Genomic DNA, 25,232 nt, shown 5'->3' with positions numbered 1-25,232 from the left:
AAACTCAAATTACTGAGGATTCCTGGGAGTTCTTATCCCTGTTCTGTGTGAAATATTAGCAACCTTTCAGTTCAGTTCAGTTGCTCAGCTCAGTCGCGTCTGACTCTTTGTGACCCCATGAATCGCAGCACGCCAGGCCTCCCTGTCCATCACCAACTCCCGGAGTTGACTCAAACTCGTGTCCATCGAGTCGGTGATGCCATCCAGCCATCTCATCCTCTGTCGTCCCCTTCTCCTCCTGCCCCCAGTCCCTCCCAGCGTCAGGGTCTTTTCCAATGAGTCAGCTCTTCACATCAGGTGGCCAAAGTATTGGAGTTTCAGCTTCAGCATCAGTCCTTCCAATGAACACCCAGGGCTGATATCCTTTAGGGTGGACTGGTTGGATCTCCTTGAAGTCCAAGGGACTCTCAAGAGTCTTCCCCAACACCACAACCTTTAGGGAGAAGTTAATTTCCCATACAGGCCTGAGTGAGAAATATGAGTATAGATTGGGAATCTATCGCCAGAGTTGAAGGAACTCAGTAGGCTTTTTAGACACCAAGTGAATGATTTTCTTACTACTTTATACGTTTATGTCTCTGAGTCTGTATTTCTGGTAGAACTGTTGCCACTGCATGTAAAACTGTAGCCATTTATGGGAGAAGGAGGATAATACATCTGCATTTAGAAATCATTCCTTCAATTGACTGCATTGAGCCCAGTGGCTTTTATTACATTCTCCACTGAGCTTTCTAAACAACTGTTGAATTAAAGGCATGCAATTTTACCTTTAATTTATATGAGGTGAAGATGCATCGGGATTAGAATTTACAGGTTTTTGAAGTCCCTAAACTTCAAAATTGTGAAGATTGATAACAAACAGGAGAAAGGGAAGAACTGAATGATGGTACTATGAGAGCTGCTCCATGAATCTGCTGGTTTCTCTTTAATCGTTCTCATCTTTGCATTTCAACTACTCAAAATCAGTTCAAGTTGCTGTATCTCAGCTAGATTTTATGTCCTGTAATGAGCCCCCAGAAGAGAAGTTTGTTAATCTAAAAGAATTGCCAGTGGTATAATCACCTGTGTCAGCTCTTCCTCACCTTTGCAACTCACCCTGTGCTGCCAGGTAACATGACCATATTTCTAAAATACATGATCTCATAGGTTTCCCCTCCTGGCTTCTACATTTCTTTATATTAAAAAGAAATTGTGCAGAATATTTGCTGCCTCAAATAGCCATGCAAATTGTGATTACACAGTTGTTTTATCTTTGAAGCTTAGCAAAAACGCAGTCATGGTTGAATGTTTGATTCCAGTAATTACAGCATCTTCTGTAGATTTCTTTAATGTATACATGTATTAAAACCTAGTTACCTGAATTTCTAGAATTTGTGTCTTCTGTTTCACAGCCTTGCTGGCCCAATTCTAGACATTGTTATTTGAAAATGACTCACTGAAAAATAAAACATTTCATTGAAACAGATATTTTCAGGAAAACTATTAAACATATTTCATATCATTCTTTCTTTGATTTCTAGGCAATAGCTTACCTTTCACCTGAAGATCTCTTGAAAGGGGAAATTGAAGACTGTCTGGAAAAGGTTCAAGTGGCCATAAACATCTTAAAGACTTTCAAAAATTGTTTCTTCAACTATAGAAGAGGATTGGCAAGCTATTTTATGGGAAATAAGAAACTGAAACCATGGGATTTCCGGTCTTATCTGGTGTTTTGTAGATTTGACAAATTTCTTGATCGTTTCATGAAAATAGAGGTATTTACTTATTGGCTTCTAATTGATTTATATTGTAGGTTAATTCAAAAGCCCTATACCTTTTAATATGATTCAGGGAACAGATTATTTATTCTATTTGAGTAGGGGGTGAGAAGTTTGCTTCCTTGGTGATTTTCATGAGGAGCTTACAAGGCCAGTGCTGTCAAGATACAGTAAAAGTTTTAGTTTCAGAGTTTTGTTTACATTCAGAGCTTTGGTTTCTTTTTTCAAAACTTCATTAATCTTTACGTATCAGTGACCTTTGTGATCCTTGTGATCAAACCAGTCAATCCTAAAGGAAATCAGTCCTATTGGAAGGACTGATGCTAAAGATGAAACTCCAATACTTTGGCCACCTGATGCGAAGAATTGACTCATTGGAAAAGTCCCTGATGCTGGGAAAGTTTCAAGGGAGGAGGACAAGGGGATGGCAGAGAATGAGATGGTTGGATGGCATCACCGACTCGATAGGCATGAGTTTGAGCAAACTCTGGGAATTGGTGATGGACAGGGAAGGCTGGCGTGCTGCAGTCCATGGGATTGCAAAGAGTCGGACACGACTGAGTAACTGATCTGAATTGAACTGACCCTTGTGCTACAACATACTAAGTTCCTAGAAGACAGTTGTAAATTGGGAAGCTATAAAATAATCCCTTTTTCTCTTTTACATGTTTGATGTTTTCATTGGTATTCCATACCTGAAAACCCATTTGATCATCTAAATATTATGGTAACTTTTAGTATATAAATATATATGCTATACAGTTAAAATATTAAAGCTATCCATGAAAATAGGTGAAAAGAATGTGAAAACATGTGCTTTGTATAAATGTTTTAAATACCAAAAAATCAAACATTGAATGAATTGCCATGTGCCAAGTCACTTCAGTTGTGTCCTACTCTTTGCGACCCTATGAACTGTAGGGTCCCATAGGCTTCTCTGTCCACAGATTCTCCAGGCAAGAATATTGGAGTAGATTGCCATGCCATTCTCCAGAGGATCTTCCGGACCCAGGGATCGAACCAGGGTGTCTTAGTCTTCTGCATTGGCAGGCAGCTTCTTTACCACTAGCGCCACCTGGGAAGCCATTGAATGAATGCATACATGTAAACACATTTAAACACCAGTTTCTATGCAGCCAACTGGCTACGATTTGTTTTTCCCCCACGTTTCAAACTGCCTTATTTTCTTTATGAAACTCTTTCTAGCAAGTTTGGGCTTTTTTATTGTTAGATTTGGCAAATTTCATTCAAAATCAGAGTTTTATGTTTTGAAAGTTCTCATCATTTAGGCAGCCCAAATGCCTTTTAATTTTTGGCTGCACCATGCAGTCTGCAGGATCTTAGTTCCCTGAGCAGGGATTGAACCCATGCCCCCTGCACTGGGTGCACAGTCTTAACCCCTGAACCACCAGAGAAGTTCTTCTGAATGACTCTTTAAAGTCTGAGTGCCAAATGCATAACACTGGGCAACTTGCACCATGCTTTCTTAACAGCCCGTTCACCATAGCTTTGGTGGATCTTGCCTGGGCATCTGACTTAGGATCTGAAGGATGTGAAATGAGAGAGTTAAATGTCTTGCTGTGGTTAAGTTAGATGTCACCTATACTGCTCAATAATTTTCAGTCCATGTGAAAATGGGAGTGTAATTTTAAAAGTAGGCAGTTACTTTGTTGATTTAAATCATAACAGCATTTATTTTCTGTCATGTAAATGTCTGTTGACTCACCAATTTTGAATGCTGGAAAATTTCTTTCTTTGAATCTTTAAAATGTTCTTTTCCTACTCAAGAGGGTGGAAAGATCTTTACTGTGTTTTTTCAAAGGATATATTTGTCACCATATTGGAATTTGAAAAGCTGGAAAGACTTGAATTTGGTGGTACCAAGGGAGCAATTTTAAATGGACAGATCTGTGAGATGAGTGAAGAATTTATGAAACACTGGAAGATTTTTAAACAGAGCACGTATGACCCATCTGATTATAATAACATGGTAATGTTGTATCTTTGTGTTTTCATTTCATAGAATCTTACTTTAAAGCTGGGAAGGACAGTAGGTCACAGTGATAATAGGTTCTCTCCAGTCCACCCTCTCTGGGATGAAAGAGATGGCTTGCCTGGATTCTCTCATCTATTTCATGATAGATCAGGGACTAGACTTAGGCCTTTGCATTTTCAGTTGGGAATATTTTAAACTATTTCTAATAATGCAACAGTGGACCTCCATCTGGATTTGTTTCTTGTTGATGTGTATTGAAAACTTAGCATATTAACTCATCTTGATCTGATTATCTGGTGTCTGTGTAACTTGCATGTTTTATTTTAGCCTTTTCTTGAACCATTAAGTATATTTTTCATCTACTTGAATATTTAGTTTCATCTCATTTGTTGCATATATTATTATTATGTAGTCTCTTTTTTGTTATTCTTAAGAGATAATTGTTAATTTCATATTACTAATGTCAGGGAAAAGAGGGAAGCTTTTCAGGTTTAAGCTGCTTCTGTTTTCTGTTACGGCCAGCAGGTTAGGGGCCAGGAGTTCCCTGTGAACGTCCCTGCAGCTCTGGGATACAAATAGCTTCATTTTAGTGTTTTGCCATGACAGTGAAGCCCAGGTACCAAAAACAAAAAGTAATGATTAGCTCTCACCCTCATTGTTTTTTGTGGAATGTGAATTTATTCACTATTATGTTTATATTTGGTCAAATAATTGACTCTTTGAAATGTACAAGTACAGTGTGTTAGCTTTGTAAGGACATGGTCTGCAAAGTGAATCCCTCTGAACTGTTGATAGCTTTTCGGAAGTGGAGTTAATAGTAAGAATGATACAGCTGTTGTGTGTGCTGCTAATTTGTGGAAAAGTAAGAGAAACCCAGATCTGTGGCGATGAATAGCCTGAGCTCTTCCCCAGAGCCTGCTAAAATGCCTGGCACGTGGCAGGCACTCGGGGAATGTGGACAGAATGGGACTCTTGGCGGGACTTGGTTTAGCTCTGTGAGCAGCTGAGCGGTGGAGTGTGAGACCCACAGTGTGCAGAGCCTCAGGTGCCTTCCAGTTGCAGGAGGGTCTTGATTTACTCACAGTTACAAACCCTGCTAGGTTTTCAGCATGCCGTTAATATATATACAGATACATATTTTATATATATTTATTTCAGATATATATATCTGCCTGGTATTTGTATTTAGTATGTTGAAGCCCTGTTTATTTTGTAATTGAAAAGGGCAAGGCTTACCTCTGATCTTCAAAGGTTGGAGACATCTATAGCCTTCCCTTGAAGTTCCCTTTCAACCTCCAGTCTGATTATCTTGACTTTGGTTATTCCATGAAATCAAAATGTGAATTAACTAAAAGTTCAGTTAATTGGTGTGCTTAGGTCAAAGATGCCCTTTCTTTTTCTTTAATGTGTCTTGGTTATGAGTGTTGCCTCAGAATATTGCAATGATTATTTATTTTGGCTTGACTAAGCTGTTCATTTGTTGAAGAGCTGAGTTCATTGTGTTCCGATTTTGATGATGAAGTGAAGTCCCTCAGTCATGTCCGACTTTTGGCCCGACCCCATGGACTGCAGCCTACCAGGCTCCTCTGTCCTTGGGATTTTCCAGGCAAGAGTACTGGAGTGGGGTGCCATTTCCTTCTCCAGGAGATCTTCCCGACCCAGGGATCGAACCCGGGTCCCCTGCATTGTAGGCAGGTGCTTTACTGCCTGAGCCACCAGGGAAATCAGTGAAATTCCGTGATGAAATCAGTTGGTAATTTTTAGGAGACAATACTTCGGCCAACAAAGTCCTCCAAACTCTCATATTCATGGCGGTGTTTCCTGTGACACACGCCCAGCCCCATGCCCTTGCTGTCGCACTGCGCACACCGCTCCGTGTCCCCTGGCCCCCACCGAGCAGTGCGCACGCGGCGGTCTTGTGTGTCCGGCCGCCTTCCTGCCTTTGGTGTAGAGATGGCAGACATGTGTTCCAGGAAATTAAAGAAACAGTGACTGGTAGTTTGTTTTCAGAATGCTGTTACTTATTTCTCTCTCTCCATTAATCTCAAGCCTATCAGTCAGGCTCTGAGCCTTTATTTATCAGAAGTTCTGCCACTGTGGCCGGTTTACAGAAGAGGGGGGGCTCAGGTGTGTCCATTAACGTGTCCTTGGGTTTCTGAATTATTAACACTGAATATAAAGGTCACTTTAGATATTTACTTTGATTGCTTCCTATGGGACTGTTTGAGATCTAGCCAATTATGGGGAGAGACTTGCTTTCTTAATTAATTAATTAATTGAAACATGGAACATTGTAGGTGTTTAAGGTATATAACATGCTAATTTGAAACATTTATAGATTTTAAAAACCATTGTAGTCATAATTAACACCTCATCATGTTGCATAATTATCATTTCTTTTTAGTGGTGGAAATCACTAAGTTGTAGTCTCTTAGCAAGTTTGATGTTAGGGAGTATACACAGTGATACTGTATCAAATTGAACTTGACAAGAGGATTGCTTTCTTAACTCTTTGTGTTTAACTGATAGGCAGGTGACTTTAGGTTCAACGGTTAGGTTCAACCAACATTCTGAAGTGTGGCTTGATTAAATAAAATTCCCCAGATAGCTACACAAGGATGGTGGATATTCTTGAAAGTAAGCCCTTGGCTCCACTAGAGTCAGTTATTCAGAGTTTGGTAATATTTACATCAAAAAAAAAAAATTTAAATCCAACAAATGTTGGATGCCAGACATTGTGCCAAACCTTTATATACATTCCTGCTTAATTCTCACTGTAACCCTGAGAGTAACCACACAGGCAGATCAGTTCAGTTCAGTTGCTCAGTCATATCCGACTCTTTGCGACCCCATGAATTGCAGCACTCCAGGCCTCCCTGTCCGTCACCAACTCCCGGAGTTTACTCAAACTCATGTCCATCGAGTCGGTGATGCCATCCAGCCATCTCATCCTCTGTCGCCCCCTTCTCCTCCTACCCTCAATCCCTCCCAGCATCAGGGTCTTTTCCAATGAGTCAACTCTTCGCATGAGGTGGCCAAAGTACTGGACTTTCAGCTTCAGCGTCAGTCCTTCCAATGAACACCCAAGACTGATCTCCTTTAGGATGGACTGGTTGGATCTCCTTGTAGTCCAAGGGACTCTCAAGAGTCTTCTCCAACACCACAGTTCAAAAGCATCCATTTTTCGGAGTTCAGCTTTCTTCACAGTCCAACTCTCACATCCATACATGACCACTGGAAAAACCATAGCCTTGACCAGACGGACCTTTGTTGGCAAAGTAATGTCTCTGCTTTTTAATATGCTGTGTAGGTTGGTCATAACTTTCCTTCCAAGGAGTAAGCGTCTTTTAATTTCATGGCTGCAGTCACCATCCCCAGTGATTTTGGAGCCCAAAAAAATAAGTCTAACACTGTTTCCACTGTCTTCCCATCTATTTCCAATGAGGTGATGGGACCAGATGCCATGATCTTAGTTTTCTGAATGTTAAGCTTTAAGCCAACTTTTTCACTCTCATCTTTCACTTTCATCAAGAGGCTTTTTAGTTCCTCTTCACTCTCTGCCATAAGGGTGGTGTCATCTGCATATCTGAGGTTATTGATATTTCTCCCAGCAATCTTGATGCCGGCTTGTGCTTCTTCCAGCCCAGCGTTTCTCATGATGTACTCTGCATATAAGTTAAGTAAGCAGAGTGACAATATACAGTCTTGACGTACTCCTTTTCCTATTTGGAACCAGTCTGTTGGTCCATGTCCAGTTCTAACTGTTGCTTCCTGACCTGCATACAGGTTTCTCAAGAGGCAGGTCATGTGGTCTGGTATTCCCACACAGGCAGATAAGGGCAAGTAAATTACCTGAGATTACACAGTTCTCAGGGAGTGAAACAGAAGTTCCAACTCAGAACTCTCAGCCTAGAGAGAGTTTTTGCTATGTTTAGCAAAAACATATTTTCTGTGTTTTTGCTGTGCCATATTTGCTCTTTAGTATTTGTCTCCCTCCTTGCATCCTCATAGAAAAGAAGTCAGTAAGTTCATCTGGGACAGTTGGGGGAACTCAGGCTGAGGACCTGTACCCTGAGGTGGAGTGACCCAAGAGGCTGTGGCTATGTTCCTTCTCCCTGCTAGTTTGTAGTGGGAAGGTTGATCCAGATACCTAACCATCATTACTCTAGGATCTAAAATTCACTTTGAAAGTGGTTATTAATCTATACTAGCTTGTGTTCCAGTTTCTACAATTAGTTCTCAGATCTGTCCTAGTCTCCTTAACTCTTTATTGTTTTGCTATTATAGTATGTAGTATTTAAAAATTTTAGTTACATAAATTTCTTCTTAGTCATCTACAGGATTTTCATGTCTTGCCTGCTGGTACACTCAGCCATAATGGGAGCTCCCCACAATGACAGATTTCTTATTATACTAAGAACCAGGAAGATCTCAACTGAGCAAAAAGAGAAAACTAATAGATGCCAGCATCAAGCTAAGACATGTTAGAATTATCTGACAAGGTTTTATAGAGCCGTGCTAAAAATGCTTCAGTAAGCAATTATCAACATAATGAAACAAATAAAAAATAACCTCAGCGAAAGAAAGAAATTTTCACCAAAGAAATAGAAGATATAAAAAAATTGGAGTTTTAGAGCCAAAAAAAAAAATTCAAAGAATACTGGACACTAATCCCTTATCCCATGTATGATTTGAAAATGCTTTCTTCCATTCCATGGGTTACTGGACACTGATACCCGTGATACTGTCCTTTCATGCACAAAAGTTCTTAATTTTTATGAAGTCACATTTTTTCTTTTGTTGTCTGTGCTTTCGGTGTCATATCTAAGAAGTGATTACCAAATCCAGTGTCCTAAAGATTTTCTCCTTAGAGTTTTATACTTTCAGCTCTTACATTTAGGCATTTGGTAAATGTTGAGTTATTTTTTGTTTATCTTGTAAGGTATATGAACAAAATTATATGAACAGCTTTGTTATTCATAACTAATGTATAGAAGTAAACTGACTTTTGCATGTTGATTTTGCACCCTGCATCTTTGCTGCATTTTTTATCTTTGGTGCAGAATCTTCAGAGTTTTCTGTGTGTCAAATCATGTCATCTATTAACAGAAACAATTTTACTTATCCCTTTCCAGTTTGATTACTTTTTACTTATTTTTCTCACCTAATTGCTCTAGCTAGTGCTTCCCACGCTTTGTCAAATAGAAGTGGTGGAAGTAAACATCCTTGTCACGCTTGTGATCCTATTGGGACCACTTTGCCTTTCACCATCAAGTGTGGTATTAACTGTGGGATCTTCATAGATGGCCTTTATCATGTTGATGACCTGTGGTATTTCAGTTTGAGTGTTTTTATCATTAAACAGTGTTGAATTTTGTCTTTTTTTTTCCTGCATCAATTGAAATGATCATGGGGTCTTTTTGCTTCATTCCATTAACATGGTCTATTATTGATTTCATTTGTCATCTTTGCATTCTGCAAATAAATCCACTTGGTCATGGTGTGTGATCCTTTTGATATACTGCTGGGTTCTATTTGCTAGCTTTTGTTGAGAGTGTTTATATCATTATCTATAAGGGATACCTGTCTGTAATATTCTTGTCATGTCTTTATTTGGCTTTGGAATCAGGACAGTGCTTTATAAGATGAGTTAGAAAGTGTTCCCTCTTCACTTTTTCGGAAGATGATTTTTGAGTAGGATTGGTGTTAATACTTTTTTAAGTGTTTGGTGGTGTTTACCAGAAAGCTATCTGGTCCTAGGCTTTTTTTGTTATTTTTGGAAGCTTTTTGATGACTAGTCTCTGTACTAGTTATAGGCCTATTTAGTTTTTCTGTTACTTCATTTTTTAGTCATAGTAGGCTGTATATTTCTATATTTGTCCATTTCATCTGTTACATAATTTGTTATACAATTGTTCATAAATCATTTTTATGATTCTTTTTACTTCTGTAAAATTGGTAGTAATTACTCAGATTTTATTTTCGTAATTTTAGTTTCCCTCTTTTTTCTTTAGTCAGTCTGTCTAAATGTCAATTTCATTTTTTTTTTTAAAGAATAAACTTTTTGGTTTTGTTGATTTTTCTCTGTTTTTCTGTTTTCATTTATCTCCACTTTAATCTTGATTTTTTTCCCCTTTCCTCTGCTAGCTTTGGTATTAGTTTGTTCTTTTTCAATTCATGTGACGTGTAAGGTTAGGTTATTCAGTTAAGATCCTCCTTTTTTAATGTATATGTTTATAATGATAATTTTTCCCTTAATACTGTTTCTGGTATATTACTTAAATTTGACTTTGGGGCTTTTTTTTCCCTCGTTTGTGTCAAGGTATTCTTAATTTCCCATGTGATTTCTTATTTGACTCACTGCTTGTGGGAGGAATGAAATCATACAGAGTATGTTCTTAGATGACAGTGGAATCAAACTAGAAATCAATAATAGAGACCTGACAGGAAAAGCTCTAAAGATTTAAAAGCTAAAGATCACATTTCTAAGTATGCCGTGAATCAAAGTAGTAGTCTCAAGGGAAATAAAACATAGAGAACTGAATGAAAATGAATGAAATGAAAATGCAGTATTTCAAAATTTGTAGGAACAGCTAAAGCAGTTATGAGGGAAATTTATAGCACTAAATGCATACATTAAAAAAAAGGAAAATATCAAATCAGTAATGTTCCTACCCTAAGAACCTAGAAAAAAATGAGAGCAAATAGATACAAATAAGAAAGAACAGAAAAATCAGAAGGGAAGAGCAGAAATCAATGACATTGAAAACAAATAATAAAGTCAGTGAAACTAAGAGTTAGTTCTTTGAAAAGACAAAACTCTATTCTTCAAATAGCTTTACTTGTATTTATTATAAATTTTAAAGATGAACAATTTTTTTTTAAACAACCATTTAACCATTAAAAAAAACTCTAGTAAGACTACAAAGAAAAAAGAAAAATTACCGATGTCAGAAGTAAAAAAGAGCTACCATTACATGTCCTGCAGATGTCAAAAGAATAATGGGTAATACCAAAAAACAAACAAAAGGATAACCTCTATACATAGATTTGATAACTTTGATTAAATGAAACAATTTCTCAAGAAATTCGAATTACCACAACTCACCCAATATGAAATATTGAAAATTGAGATATAATTGATGTGTTACATTATATTAGTTTTAGGTGTACAGCATAATTTGGTACATGTGTATGTTGTGAAATGATTATCACAGTAAGTTTACTTAACATCTGTCATTACATATACTTAAAATTTTTTTTTTCTTGTGAGAGTGAGAAAAATTGAATTTGTGTTTAATAACTTCCCCCAAAGAAAATATTGATGCCTGGGGTGTTTCACTGGAGAATTCTCCCAAATATTGAAGAATTACAGGCACACCTCATTTTGTCACTTGTGCTTGCTAGATCCTGCGGGGTTTTTGTTTTTGTTCTCGTTTCTTTACAGGTTGAACGTTCATTGCAACCCTGCACTGACCAGTATCATTTTTTCAGTAGCACCTGCTCAGTTTGTGTTGGTCACATTTTAGAAATTCTCACAATATCTCAAACTTCTTTGTTATTACTATATTTGTTATGGTGATCTGTGATCTTTGACATTATTGCTATGACTCATTAAGGCTCAGATGATGGTCAGTGATAAAGTGTACATAATGTGTATATATATATAATTTCAGATTCTTTTCCCATATAGGTTATTACAGAAATTGAGTAGAGTTCCCTCTGCTATACAGTAGGTCCCTATTATCTGTTTTATATATAGTCATGTGTATATGTCAGTCCCAATCTCCTAATTTATCACTTCCCCTCATGTTTCCCCTTTGGTAACCACAAGTTTGGTTTTGAGATCTCTGAGTCTGTTTTTGATTTGTAAATAAGTTCATTTTTATCTTTCTTTTTTTTTTTTTTTTTTTTCCGGCTGTGATGCATGGGCTTTCCTGGTAGATCAGCTGGTAAAGAATCCACCTGCAATGCGGGAGACTTGGGTTTGATCCCTGGGTTGGGAAGATCCCTTGGAGGAGGGCATGGCAAGCCACTCCAGTATTCTTGCTTAGAGAATCCCCAAGGACAGAGGAGCCTGGCGGGCAACAGTCCATGGGGTCGCAATGAGTCGGACACGACCGAGCGACTAAGCACATACACAATATGCCAGATCTCGACCAGGGATCAAATTTGTGTCCCCTGCAGTGGAAATATGGGGTCCTAACCACTGGACTGCCAGGGAAGTCCCCATTTGTATCATTTCAACAATTAGATTCCACTTATAAGTGATAGAATATGATTTTTGGCTTTCTCTGTCTGCCTTCACTTAGTATGATGATATCCAGGTCCATTCATGTTGCTGTAAATGGCATTAGTTCACTGTTTGTGGCTGAGTAATATTCCACTGTATATATATATGTACCACATCTTTTTTTATCCATTCCTCTGTCAGTGGACATTTAGGTTGCTCCCATGTCTTCGCTGTTATAGTACTGCATGTATAGGTGGGCATGTATCTTTTCAAATTATGATTTTCTCCAGGTATACGCCAAGGAGTGGGAGTAGACTGTGGGTTTTAGTTTTTTAAGGATTCTCCATACAGTTCTCCATAATGGTTGTATGAATTTATATTCATACCTACAGTATAAGAGGGTGTCCTTTTCTTCACACCCTTTCCAACATTTATTGTAGATTTTTTGATGATGGGCATTTTGACAGGTGTGAGGTCATACCTCATTGCAGTTTTGATTTCCATTTCTCTAATTAGTGATATTGAGCAACTTTTCATGTTTTTTTTACCATCTGTCTGCCTTCTTTGAAGAAATGTCTGTTAGATCTTCTGCCCTGTTCTTCGGGCTGTCTTTTCATTTTGTTTATGGCTTCCTCTGCTGTGCACAAGTTTTTAAGTTTAATTAGGTTCCATTTATTTATTTTTGTTTTTATTTTCATGACTCTCTGAGGTAGATCCAAAAAGATAAGAGATATAGATTTATGTGAATGTTCTGCCTGTATTTTCCACCAAGAATTTTATAGTTTCTGGCTTTACATTTAGGTCTTTAATCCATTTTGAGTTTATTCTTGTGTGTGGTGTTAGGGAGTGTTCTGATTGCGTTCCTTTACATGTAACTGTCCAGTTTTCCCAGCACCACGTGTTGAAAAGACTGTCTTTTCTCCATGGTATATTCTTGCCTACTTTGTGATAGTTTAGCAAATTAAAAACTTTGATGCATTAGGTTTTTGACCATATTCAACATCCATTCATGATGGGATAAAAAATTCTCAGAAATAGGAGTAGTGGGACCTTCCTCAAATTGATAAAGAACATCTACCAAAAGCCTCAAGGACATTAGACATAATGGAAAGGACCTTCTTATATCCCAAACACAAAGCGTATATTTGGCTGCCTACTTAACACCTCCACTTGTATATTTAATAGACATCACCAGCGTGCTTTACCTCTCCCCAAGCCTATTCTTCCTGTATTGTTCAACTCAAAATTACTCCATATAGTGTAGTGCTTAGTACAAAATATAGAAGTCATCCATGATCTTACTCTTTTCTCATGATAAACATCAGGTTCTGTCATATAAACCCTGAGAATATATCACCCTAAAAATACAGATTTCATCTCTGACCCAAGGTTATTGCCTCTGCTCCTAAACTTCTCCTTCAGGCACTATCTTGGCTCCATCACATCTATTCTTCACACAGCAACTTGATTGCCTATTAAAAGCTAAATTCAGTTCAGTTCACTCAGTCGTGTCCGACTCTTTGCAACCCCATGAATCGCAGCACGCCAGGCCTCCCTGTCCATCACCAACTCCCGGAGTTTACTCAAACTCATGTCCATCCAGTCAGTGATGCCATCCAGCCATCTCATCCTCTGTCGTCCCCTTCTCCTCCTGCCCCCAATCCCTCCCAGCATCAGGGTCTTTTCCAATGAGTCAACTCTTTGCATGAGGTGGCCAAAGTATTGAAGTTTCAGCTTCAGCGTCAGTCCTTCCAATGAACACCCAAGACTGATCTCCTTGCAGTCCAAGGGACTCTCAAGAATCTTCTCCAACACCACAGTTCAAAAGCATCAATTTTTCGGAGTTCAGCTTTCTTCACAGTCCAAATCTCGCATCCATATATGACCACTGGAAAAACCATAGCCTTGACCAGACGGACCTTTGTTGGCAAAGTAATGTCTCTGCTTTGTAATATGCTATCTAGGTTGGTCATAACTTTCCTTCCAAGGAGTAAGCATCTTTTAATTTCATGGCTGCAGTCACCATCTGCAGTGATTTTGGAGCCCCAAAAAATAAAGCCTGACACTGCATCCACTGTTTCCCCTTCTATTTCCCATAGGTTATGGGACCAGATGCTATAATCTTAGTTTTCTGAATGTTGAGCTTTAAGCCAATTTTTTCACTCTCCTCTTTTAGTTTCATCAAGAGGCCTTTTAGTTCTTCTTCACTTTCTGCCATAAGGGTGGTGTCATCTGCATATTTGAGGTTATTGATATTTCTCCCGGAAATCTTGATTCCAGCTTGTGCTTCTTCCAGCCCAGCAGTTCTCATGATGTACTCTGCATATAAGTTAAATAAGCAGGGTGACAATATACAGCCTTGACGTACTCCTTTTCCTATTTGGAACCAGTCTGTTGTTCCATGGCCAGTTCTAACTGTTGCTTCCTGACCTGCATATAGGTATCTCAAGAGGCAGGTTAGGTAGTCTGGTATTCCCATCTCCTTCAGAATTTTCCACAGTTTATTGTCATCCACACAGTCAAAGGCTTTGGCATAGTCAATAAAGCAGAAATAGATGTTTTTCTGGAACTCTCTTGCTTTTTTGATGATCCAGCAGATGTTGGCAATTTGATCTCTGATTCCTCTGCCTTTTCTAAAACCAGCTTGAACATCTGGAAGTTCACGGTTCATGTATTCCTGAAGCCTGGCTTGGAGAATTTTGAGCATTACTTTACTAGTGTGTGAGGTGAGTGTAATTGTACAGTAGTTTGAGCATTCTTTGGCATTGCCTTTCTTTGGGATTGGAATGAAAATGGACCTTTTCCAGTCCTGTGGCCACTGCTGGGTTTTCCTAATTTGCTGGCATATTGAGTGCAGCACCTTCACAGCATCATCTTTTAGGATTTGAAATAGCTCAACTGGAATTCCATCACCTCCACTAGCTTTGTTCGTAGTGATCCTTTTTAAGGCCCACCTGACTTCACATTCCAGGATGTCTGGCTCTAGGTGAGTGATCATACCATTATGATCATCTGAGTCATGAAGATCTCTTTTGTACAGTTCTTCTGTGTATTCTTGCCACCTCTTCATAATATCTTCTGCTTCTGTTAGGTCCATACCATTTCTGTCCTTTATTGAAACCATCTTTGCATGAAATGTTCCCTCGGTATCTCTAATTTTCTTGAAGAGATCTCTAGTCTTTCCCATTCTGTTGTTTTCCTCTATTTCTTTGCATTGATAGCTGAGGAAAGCTTTCTTTTTTTTCTTTTTTTTTTTTTCATTTATTTTTATTAGTTGGAGACTAATTACTTTACAATATTGAGGAAGGCTTTCTTATCTCTCTTTGCTATTCTTTGGAACTCTGCATTCCAATGGGAATATCTTTCCTTTTCTCATTTGCTTTTGGCTTCTCTTCTTTTCACAGCTATTTGTAAGGCCTCCTCAGACAACCATTTTGTCTTTTTGCATTTCTTTTCCCTGTCTCCTGTACAATGTCACGAACCTCCATCCATAGTTCATCAGGCACTCTGTCTATCAGATCTAGTCCCTTAAATCTATTTCTCACTTCCACTGTATAGTCATAAGGGATTTGATTTAGGTCATACCTGAATGGTCTAGTGGTTTTCCCTACTTTCTTCAATTTAAGTCTGAATTTGGCAATTTGGTTCATGATCTGAGCCACAGTCAGCTCCCGGTCATGTTTTTGCTTACTGTATAGAGCTTCTCCATCTTTGGCTGCAAAGAATATAATCAATCTGATTTCGGTGTTGGCCATCTGGTGATGTCCATGTGTAGAGTCTTCTCTTGTGTTGTTGGAAGAGGGTGTTTGCTATGACCAGTGCGTTCTCTTGGCAAAACTCTATTAGCCTTTGCCCTGCTTCATTCTGTACTCCAAGGCCAAATTTGCCTGTTACTCCAGGTTTTTCTTGACTTCCTACTTTTGCATTCCAGTTCCCTATAATGAAAAGGACATCTTTTTTGGGTGTTATTTCTAAAAGGTTCTGTAGGTCTTCATAGAACTGTTCAACTTCAGCTTCTTCAGCATTACTGGTTGGGGCATAGGCTTGGATTACCGTGATATTGAATGGTTTGCCCTGGAAACGAACAGAGATCATTCTGTCGTTTTTGAGATTGCATCCAAGTACTGCATTTCGGACTCTTTTGTTGACCATGATGGCTACTCCATGTCTTCTAAGGGATTCCTGCCCACAGTAGTAGATATAATGGTCATCTGAGTTAAATTCACCCATTCCAGTCCATGACATCTCTCTAGCTAAAATGTCAAAATTTCTCATGTTACTAATAAGGGCAGTTTTGGAGTTTCTAGAATATAGAAACAATGGTTTTGAGTAGCACCAGTATAGTGTTTATTCTCTAATAAGTATTGAGGAACAGCTGTGCGCTGGGAATGTTAAATATTGGTGCTGTCACTGTGAGAAGAAACCTGGTTACTAGCCTCATAAATTCAAACCCAGCGGGAGAATCCAGGTAGTCAGTTATACAGTGCACTCAGTGCTAGGGAATGAAAAGTGCTGTGTGCCATGGAAGCATTTGTGAAGGGCCCCTTTCCAGGGGAGGTGAAAGAGAAGCTGAGACAATGCCTGAAAGATAAATGGAACTGAAAATATAAATAGAAATGGAGCAGGTGAGGAGTAGGTGAGGAATAGGTGAAAAGAAAGTGATTAAAGAAAATTGTCTTGTACACAGAGCATCAGTGTGACAAGGCAGGCCTGGCTAGATCTGAGAGTGTGAAGGGGGAGAGACACTGGAATAGTCAGGAGCAGTAAGTAGGGTTCACATCACAAAGGACCTTGTAGATGAGGCTGAGACTGTGAGACTTCACCCTAAAAAGTTAAGTATCCCGTACTGAGACATGGAGAATTATTAGTACGAGAGTGACATATGATTTCTATTTTAGAAAGCTTATTTAGATTGCGGTTTAGAGAATGATGGGAGAGATGAGATTAAAGGTAAAGAGAGTTGTTCAGATGTGGCAAACAGAAGTCTAGCTAAGTGGTAATGGTGATCCAGATGAGGGTGATGCCTGGCTGATGGAAAATACATAGAAGAAAAGACAGATAACACTTGAGCAAGAGAGGAAGAAGTCAAAGAGATGGCCAGAGTTTTTGTTAGGGTTTTAGAATGAGGAATGGCTTTGTAGAGAGGATGAGTTCCCTTTTGGCAACCCCATGGACTGTAGCCCACCAGGCTCCTCTAGGATTTTCTAGGTAAGAATACTGAAGTGGGTTGCCATTTCCTACTCCAGGAGATCTGTCCGATCCAGGGATCGAATCCTGGTTTCCTTCATTGCAGACAGATTCTTTGCCGTCTGAGCCACCAGGGAAGCCTTTGTATATAATAAATTTTAGTTATCTGGGGGATTTCCTAGGGGAGAAGTCCATTCAGCAATTCTGAATTCAGGCTGAGCTGACAGGAGAGGTTGGGAGAGAGATCCATTATGGGAAAGAAGTATTTGTTCCTTCCCTGATGGATGGTATCACCAACTTGATGGACGTGAGTTTGAGCAAGCTCTGGGAGTTGGTGATGGACAGGGAATCCTGGCCTACTGCAGTCCATGGGGTTGCAAAGAGTCAGACATGACTGAGCAACTGAACTGAACTGAGATACTGATTATTTGCTAATTGTTCAAATAATGTTTGAGGATCTTAAGTTTTATGTTTCTTGTTGCCACACTAAGAGAGGCAAGGTAGGCTTGTTACAACTTGTTGGGCATTTGTGTTTACTTTTAAAAGTCAGTGATCCTTGAATGAAAAGACTGTTTGGCCTTAATTCAAAAGTGTAGACTTCCTCTTGATGCTAAATATGACATTGCTGTTTATGATACAGAGTGCTCTAGAACTGTGCTGTTAGGCTATCTTCTAGTGTGTGTAGCATAAGGTGCAAAAGATCCAAAATCATGGTTGGAGTGTGGGCTCTGGAGCCAGGTTACCTGGTTTTAAATTGTGGCCCTGCTGTTAACTAGTGATATGACTGTGGACGTAAACTTCTCAGTTTATTTAGTTGCCCATAAAATGGGGAAAATATTACCTACATTATGTATTACTAGAATTGAGCTAATAATGTAAAACATTTAAAATAGAACTGAATAAATGTTAGCTGTCATTATTGTTATTATTCCTGTTAGTAATATTAATAGAAAAGGCTCAGTTTATGGAGGTAACAAAGGGCATCCATTAAGTGTGTGGTGTACCCTCCTGGGGTGGCTTAATTAGGAAGTCCAAAATGTTTCTGAATTTCTGGGGCTTCACTAAAGACTGAGTTGGAATGCTATGCAGATGATGGTTATTTTGTCTTTGTTTCATTCTTTGTAATTATGAGAGTGGGTGTTTATGTATTAAGAGGAAACTGGGGGTTGTTAGCCGCATGTTAGTAGGAAACTGGAGGAATGGGAAGAGTGTTGCATTACGTCTGTGTCTCCAGTGATCTTTCTTCAGACAGACCTGTGGGTTTTAGTTCTCACTTGAGGAAATAGTGTTTCCTGGCAGGTTTTCTGCTCCATAAAAAAACAAAAACTTTATTTTTAAACTCTAGATGTACTAAATTTATAATGAGGCAAGATTATTTTTTTTTTTCCTTTTTCTTTTCTGTAAAGCTTTGCTTTTTAAATTTGTAATCAAAATAGCATGGAGCAGGGTGGATCAATAGGCCAAAGCTCTGATGTTGGGGTCTGAGCCCGTGGAAGGCGGAGCAGGGTGGATCAATAGGCCAAAGCTCTGATGTTGGGGTCTGAGCCCATGGAAGGCGGAGCAGGGTGGATCAATAGGCCAAAGCTCTGATGTTGGGGTCTGAGCCCGTGGAAGGCATTGTGGAAACGTGAGCTGACAGTGCTAGATGGTCACTGCTCTGTAAGGCTGTCACTGAACACTTGGTCAGATACAGCTGTTTCTTTCCTAGAGTCCTGCTATGAAAAATAAATCCAATCAGAGAGAAAAAGAGAGAGGTGTCACACTTTTGTGATTGATATTTTCACTGTTGGATTCTTTCCTGAAAACTAATATTTTATTTTGAATTTTATAGGAGTTTGAAAGTGATTATGCTGAGTTTAAGTCCAAAATTCTGGATTTTGACAGAAGGCTTGGGACAATTCTTTGTGAAGCTTTCTTCAACTGCAATGGTCTGGAAGCTGCGTTTAAGGTTAGTTCTGAAGAAGTTATTAAAAAAAAAAAGTTTTACTAATGAATAATGTAAGACTATTAGATGAAAAGAGGGAATACATTCTTTTCTGATTCAGATAAACTATTAACTAGTCACATTCTTTTCATATTCAGCTCACTGGATTATAAACTTTGAATAACACACTAATGAATAATGACATTTACCTTGGACAAGGTCAGTTTTAGGACATTTGACTATTGATCTTTGCTTGAATTCATTGTCCTTTCATTACCTTTAGAGCAAATTTGGGAAGACCTGTGAAATACTGGTTCAAAATTAAGCCACAATGAAAAGTGAAAAATACCAGTTAATTCAAGAATTTCTTTTCTTTACCATTGTTTATATAGGTTGGGTTTGCCTGCCCACTTTATTGATCTGACTGAAATAAATAACAGTTTATGCACTGTTTTTCATTAAGCATAAGACACCAATTACCAGACATGCCATTGTTTATCAACAAAGGGAACACTGCCGAAAGATTAGGACGCTGTTGATTATATAACATAATCTAGTTTCAAAGGTGTTAAAACATGAAAGAATGTTTATCATAGAACTGATGAAATACAGTATAGTGTATGAATAGTCGAACTTGCTTGTCAAAGAAGAGAATCTTGAGTGTAAACTAAGATGATGTCCCCAAAGTGGAATGAGGCTCTGTGTTGGTAGAAACACAGCTAGAGAATCGTGGACACAATTCATTGAAGATTGCAGTGCAAAACAAAATAACAGACCCAGACTTTGTCAGAGATAATTGCTTGATTTTGATCTTAAAATTCAACTAAATTGGTCAGATAGTGGTTAAGCTCTTGTGTCTTCTAACACCGTCAACTATTTTAACACAGGGAAGTCACAAGGCCTAGAGTTCTCTCTCATGAGCCCTTGCGTGAAACTGAGATGCTGCTGGCGGAAATATATAGCCTGTTGTTATAAAATAACACCACCTGTCATGCCGTCTCTCAGAAGTTACTGTGGTTTTTAATGCTGCCAGTCCTTTTCTTTGACTAGATATGCATACATATTTCTCTTTGTGAAAAATGACATATTCTGAACTCTGCAATCTTCCTGTAGTCTTTTCAAGAAGCAGCGAATCATAAATATTTTTACTTTAATAACAGATTTCAACAATGCCATTTTTAGTGGCTATGCACTAGTCTATCATATTCTGTTACTGGACTTCCTTTCAGACTTTTGGAAATCATGGCATTAAAGAATGTGGAGGAAAATCTCAATTACAGCGGCTCCTACCTTTTCTCTTTCTCACAACCATTCATATAGATTCTACTTAACATGCCAATTATTTTTCTAAACAGTTTTATCTCTTGATTGTCATGTATTGTTTCGTTGATTCTCAGCATATTTGTACCTTGTCTACTGAAAAATATAGCATAATAAGCTGCTGCCCTTATAAGCTCTCCAGGGGTGGGGCATCATCTTAGAGTTTTTGTTATATTTAGATCACCTTTTACAATCCCTTATATAAAGCAGGCACTTAATAACTGTGACATTAGGAGGGCTGATTGGTTGTCACAGTCCTGCATGACACGCACATGAAGATAAACTGCAGCAAGAGTCGTGGCAGAAGAAAAAAAATAACAGGGTTGTGTATTTAGGGAGAAAAGTATTTCTACTACAGGCCTAGGTTGATGACCTCTGCCCAGTTACTGTCGCGTCCTGGGGAATACCTGCAGACTTCTCTGAAGACCAGGACCCAGCAAAGCCATGAGCAGGGAGGGCCCTGGAAACCAACGGTATAAAACTGTGACTCAGCCCCTGCAGTTAGTGCTCAATAAAAATTAAAACAAAATGCTGATGGAAGGCTTTCTAAAATTTACAGTGTCTCTACATGGAGACTGAAGTATGTAAGGTAAGTGTTGAGAAAAGTCTTTAGATGAAATAACAGAACACTAGAAAATTGTGATGGAGAAGGAAATGGCAACCCACTCCAGTGTTCTTGCCTGGAGAATCCCAGGGACGGGGGAGCCTGGTGGGCTGCCGTCTATGGGGTCGCACAGAGTCGGACACGACTGAAGTGACGCAGCAGCAGCAGCAGCAAATTGTGAAGTGTATGTGGTTCATACGCAACAGATTAAAAAAATCTGAAAAAGAGACAAATTTAGGAAAAACATAAATATTGCATAATGAAACCGAGAAGTAGAAGAAAATCAAGGTAAACCCTACAGACTTCTAATGGAATATTTCAGAAAGAAGCACGTATTGAGAATCAGTTTTGAAAGATTCAAGGACAGAATCTGTTGTCTTCTTAAAAAAGCTCCTAGTTCCAATGTGACAAGGAAACCAGAAGTTCAAATGACCTTTATTCTCATCCTGGAAGATAATTTTTATTTATCTGTGATGTTGAAAAATTAATGTGTACTGCTTTAGAAGTTAAGACTTTACTAATTTCTGGCTTTACTACCTCCCCAAAGAATATTTTCTCTCTCTTTCCTATTTTACACTTGGAGTTAAGTTCCACTAAGCATGTCAGCTGGGCAAAATGAGATGTGGCTAGGAAGCTTCTAGTATTGTTTCAGTTGTGGTTGACATAATAAGGGTTTGAAAGAGAATGCTGTGAAATAGATGTGTTTCCTTACTGTAGGTAGAGTCCAATTCTTTATGAAATCTTTAAGGCTGTTTTTGCTTCAGAATGTTAACATAAAGTCCAAATGTAACAGAACAGTGGTTGTAAGAAGAAAAGTTAATACTTTGCATTTTTCTAGGCAGCAGCTAACCAAGTGGATTTTAAATATTTAGTAGTTTCTGCAGTACTTTTTATTGAAACATAGTTGATTTACAATGTGTTAGTTACAGGTGGTCAGCAAAGTGATTTAGTTTTACACATATATATATATACATATATTCTTTTTCAAATTCTTTTGTAGATTATTACAAGATACTGAGTATAGTTTCCTGTGCTAAACAACATGTCATTGATTATCTATTTTTTATATAATAGTAATGTCAATATGTTAATCTCAAACTCCTAATTTATCCCTCCCCACACCCTTTCCCGTTTGGTAACCCTGTTTTATTTTCTATGTATGTGAGTCTGTTTTTGTTTTGGAAGTAAGTTCATTGGTATAATTTTTTAGATTCCACATGTAAATTATATCATGTGATATTTTTCTCTGACTGACTTAGTATGATGATCACATGTTGCTGCAAATGGCATTATTTCATTATGTTTATGGCTGAGTAATATTCCATTATATGCATACCGCATCCTCTTTCTTCATCATCTGTCAGTGGACGTTTAGGTTGCTTCCATGTCTTGGCTGTTGTGAATACCGCTATAGTGAATACTGGGCTGCATGTATTCTTTTGAGCCATGGTTTTCTCTGGATACATGCCTAGGAGTGGGATTACTGAATCATATGATAGCTGTATTTTTAGTTTTTTAAGGAATCTCCACACTGTTCTTCATAGCGGCTGCCCCACTTTCTTTCCCACCAACAGTTTTACCGTACTTATAATTGATATTACCAGTAAAAAGGCCAGCATGCGTTTATCTCAATTGCCTTGAAGATATGGTTAGATCTGTTGGTATAATTTTTTTTCTTTGTGGTGATCTTTTTTTTTTTTTTTTAGTGAGTAGTTTTTAGGACATCTTTACAAAATGTTTACAGTGATGCTGCTTTTTAACAACAACAATTTTGGGGCTACAGTCACTAGTGTACCCCTAAGAGGAATAGCAAAGCTCTGTCTTTTGCCATGTCACATCACTAACAAGGCACAGATCTTGGTATATAGTTTTTTGCCACCTTGATGACATTTAGTTATTTTGAGGAGATACTTCCTTTTATTTCGAAGGAAGTATCTATGGGACAGGCCTAGTAGCTAACATTTTCTGAAGCCCACACAGAGTGAGTGAGTAAGAGAAGAACAGTTTTCAGTGGCGCCTGGGCTGATGGGAGGCCTCGCAAGGTGGCAGAGGCTGCCCTGCGCCAGGCGGCTCGGCGCTGGTGTCAGATGACAGCTCTGTCAGCTCTCACAGCTCGGCCAAGATGTCCCCTGCCCACGCCTCAGTTTCCTTCCATGGAGCGTGTAAGAACAGCCTTTTTAACTCCCTTAAAATACAGTGCCTGGGCACCTAGTCAGCTTTCTTTAAACACTGCTTTTATAAAAATATGTATTTTTACTGCATTATTTTTCTTGCGAAGAAAGCTGCCTCACACTGATGCACAGAAGAATCCCCACCAATGAGAAAATAAGACAGGAGGACAATAGGAAACCAAAGTTAGCCTCCCCAGACAGCTAAGCCTTGTGAAAACTCATGGTTGGTCAAGATTAGTTTAAGATCTGAGGGCTCCATGACCAATCAACAGGAATTGTGGGCTTACACTCAGCAGCTTGCTGGTTGTGTGGTGGTGTTCTGGTTCACATGTCTGCTTTTTCTCTCCCCTTAGTCATTGGCTTCCCCTGCTTGCTAGGGCAGTTGATCCTTGAACAGTGCTGACCCCCTTCATAGTCCAAAGTCAGTGTTTACCTTTTGGTTCCCCTCAGACTTAACTAACAACAGCCTCGTTTTGACTGGAAGCCTTGCCAATAATGAGTGGTCATTGGAGACACAGTTTGTGTGTTTTATGTATTGCATAATATATTCTTACAAGAAAGTAAGCTAGAAAAAAGAAAGTGTTATTAAGAAAAGTCATAAGGAAGAAAAAACACACTTACAGGACTGTATTCTAAAGATCCTGTGAGTCTGTCATTGAATCATCTGCCAATACCTACATCGGTAGTGTGTACCTGTATCAATATTGTCTTACATGATACAGAGCACATGTATTACCAACACTGGACATAAAAAAACCGAAAAGATAATGTGAAAAAGAAATTCATATTTCTTTACAGGTATAATGGTTCATACATTGATAAAAAGAAGCAGTAATCATGAATTGAAGCAGCGAAAATGAATTCATGATTGCTGTTTATCAGTGATTGAATGATTGCTTCTTTTTTTCAGCATGATTATTTTCTGGTAGCCTAGAACAATCAACAGGACTGTCCCACAATAGCCTAGCCTATGTACTAATAACTGAATCATTATAAAAATTTTAGGGCATAGAGTATTACAGTCATATTCATAATATGATATTGGTAACATTGTTACTTAAAACTGTGGTGATAGGCTGACAGGCAATTTCTTCAGTTATGAGAGAGGTATACTGTTTGGTAATGTAATTTTTTGAAAGCAAAGTTATGAAACAGAAGACTGCACATTATTTTATATGAAATAGATTCTTATATCTCTGTAAGGATAGACTAGTATCTACATATATTTGATGCATTCCTGACACATCTTAAATTTTTGTTATTTTTTGGCAACATGGTTCATCTGAGTGAAAGTGAAGTCGCTCAGTTGTGTCTGACTCTTTATGACCCCGTGGACTAGCCTACCAGGCACCTCCATCCCTGGGATTCTCCAGGCAAGAATACTGGAGTAGGTTGCCATTTCCTTCTCCAGGGGATCTTTCCAACCTAGGGATCGAACCTGGGTCTGCCGTACTGCAGGCAGACACTTTAACCTCTGAGCCACCAGGGAAGCCCTGAGAGTCTTTTCAAATTATCTCAAATCTCCAAAAAACTTTTCCACTGTCTTTATTGATAAAATTTTGTGTAAAAGTAGATCCACGCAGTTGAAGGTCATTTTGTTCAAGGTTCAATTGTAATTTGTCTTCACTCATAATTTTACTGGCATTGGTTCAACCTGCCATGCCCTAATTCCTTTTCTGGGAAAGAATCTGATTTTCTCAAAAGCATAGGTTTCAGCTATGACTCTGACACCGAAAGAACTGTCAGCCTGTGGAGTGGGTGTCATTGGAACAGGTCACCACTGCTGCGCCAGCTGCTGTTTTGGGGGTGACTGGGTCCTGTGGCAAAACACACATGGACATAGATAGGACAGTCACTGTGACTGATGCTTCTGGTATGACTATTAATTTAAAATTTAATTTTACTGAAGGTATAGTTGATTTACAGTGTTGTGTCAATTTCTGCTGTATAGCAGAGTGTTTCAGTTATCAGTTAAGTTCAGTCACTCAGTCTTTGCGACCCCATGAATCGCAGCCTGCCAGGCCTCCCTGTCCATCACCA

General features: G+C 38.6%; 1 protein-coding gene across 1 annotated transcript in view; it reads left to right on the top strand.

Moving 5' to 3' along the window:
* The window catches only part of DNAH11 (dynein axonemal heavy chain 11), a 344,761-nt gene that overhangs the window by 19,852 nt on the left and 299,677 nt on the right, over nt 1–25,232 (top strand). Inside the window, exons 7-9 of the mRNA XM_070470248.1 lie at nt 1,521–1,754; nt 3,580–3,747; nt 19,005–19,121. Of these exons, the coding sequence (XP_070326349.1) occupies nt 1,521–1,754; nt 3,580–3,747; nt 19,005–19,121 (519 nt within the window). The remainder of the gene's footprint in view (nt 1–1,520; nt 1,755–3,579; nt 3,748–19,004; nt 19,122–25,232) is intronic.

Source organism: Odocoileus virginianus, chromosome 1 (genome assembly GCF_023699985.2).
Source record: "Odocoileus virginianus isolate 20LAN1187 ecotype Illinois chromosome 1, Ovbor_1.2, whole genome shotgun sequence".
Lineage (NCBI taxonomy): Eukaryota > Metazoa > Chordata > Mammalia > Artiodactyla > Cervidae > Odocoileus > Odocoileus virginianus.
This window is presented reverse-complemented; position numbering and strand designations above follow the sequence as displayed.